At 35.3% G+C, this 1,429-nt stretch overlaps 1 protein-coding gene across 1 annotated transcript; it reads right to left on the bottom strand.

Annotated features, from left to right (window-relative positions):
• Positions 1-567: 567 nt before the first annotated feature.
• Positions 568-1,016, bottom strand: LOC124890444 (ethylene-responsive transcription factor 8-like; the record flags this gene model as incomplete). The annotated part of the gene is made up of 2 exons (XM_047402291.1): positions 801-1,016; positions 568-715 (listed from the first exon to the last, which is right to left on the bottom strand). Coding segments are annotated over exons 1-2 (364 nt in total), but the record flags the coding sequence as incomplete, so codon positions are not given.
• Between the last annotated feature and the right edge of the window lie 413 nt (positions 1,017-1,429).

Below are 1,429 nucleotides of genomic sequence, written 5' to 3'. Positions count from 1 at the left end.
CCAGTACCACTTCCTCCTCCATCAAGTTCCCATCACATCCAAAAAAAATTGCACGTACGGTTCTAGCCAATTATTTGAATCTTTTTTCAATTCTTCCAACCTTTTCACATCACACAAAATTCAAAAAAATACCTTCGAAAGACCATAAAATTATGAAAATTATAATTACAAAAAATAGCAAATTCAAACTAATAATTTGATACCATTAAAACTCAAATCACATACATATAGCACTCAAACATTTTAGAAAAAAACAACCCTAAAGATTTATTTAATTTTTCTATTTTGCTTTCAAGAGCAAATTTTTCTTCGACATTAACATTTCTTCCCCCATATATATACTAGTACTACTAATATTTCTCTTATCATCCTTTTTTTCTTAAACTCTATCCTAGTTACTGAAAATTAAAAGGATGATTACACTAATTAAACAAGATTACAACTAATTAAGTAAAAGACATTTCAATAAACCTTGCGAATTCTCCGATCATCAACTTCTGCAATTTCACATTTTCTTTGGCACCGTTGGAAAATTGAGGTCGATCTGAATGCCCTTAGTATCATTACCCATAAAATCAACCACTGATGAAGAATCTGACTCACTGAGATCTCCTGCATCGGAACCCATGATTACGGATCCGAATCCATTAGTATGAAACATTTCACCACGATCAAGACCGCCAGCACCATCACGAGCAGCAAGATTATTTTGAGTCTGGAAGGAAAAGAACTTACGTCCTAGACAGTACGAGGACCTGCCAAGGGTTAGATCCAACGGGACCTGCCAAGGGTTATATCACCAGTTCCTCAGGAACCTCCACCTTCTTCAACTTAGTCATTGCGGTAGATGATTCAACAATACTCACCTCACTAGGACTTCGAGTCAAATCAACAGGAATTAGGAAGTTTGTTTTCGCCTTAACACCTCGAAACTCTATGGCTGCTGCATCATACGCCATCCCTGCCTCCATAGCTGTATCAAATGTACTCTTATCTCCGCTGCGTATCTTCCCCATGGCCTCTTCCTTACTCCGCGGTAATGCACCTCCTATTCTACTACTGTTGCTGTCGCCGCCGCCGTGCCATTTTTTGGGGAGGGGAATTGTAACGTGTCTTTTTTTTTAGTATAACATAAAGTGATTTGAAGAAGTCTTAAGGATGAGCGAAAGTATAGGAAGGAAAGAGATCATTAAATAGGAAAGTGGCGAAGGAAGAAAATAAAAACTTAGTCAACAGGGGAGTGTTTTACTTGACTGATGTAATTGTGGGTCCACATGTGATGTGATAAGTTTATTGCTTAATTAAGAAATTTTTTGATAATAGTGTCTTAAATATTTACTTTCTTCATTCTTTTTTAATTACTTATTTTTTAGAGTCAAATAATATAAACTTTGATCAATATTTTAAGATGTATTTTTAATTAAATTAA

This window comes from Capsicum annuum, unplaced genomic scaffold (assembly GCF_002878395.1).
Source record: "Capsicum annuum cultivar UCD-10X-F1 unplaced genomic scaffold, UCD10Xv1.1 ctg17506, whole genome shotgun sequence".
Lineage (NCBI taxonomy): Eukaryota > Viridiplantae > Streptophyta > Magnoliopsida > Solanales > Solanaceae > Capsicum > Capsicum annuum.
The sequence above is the reverse complement of the archived record's forward strand: the minus strand, read 5'-3'. Positions and strand labels throughout refer to the sequence as shown.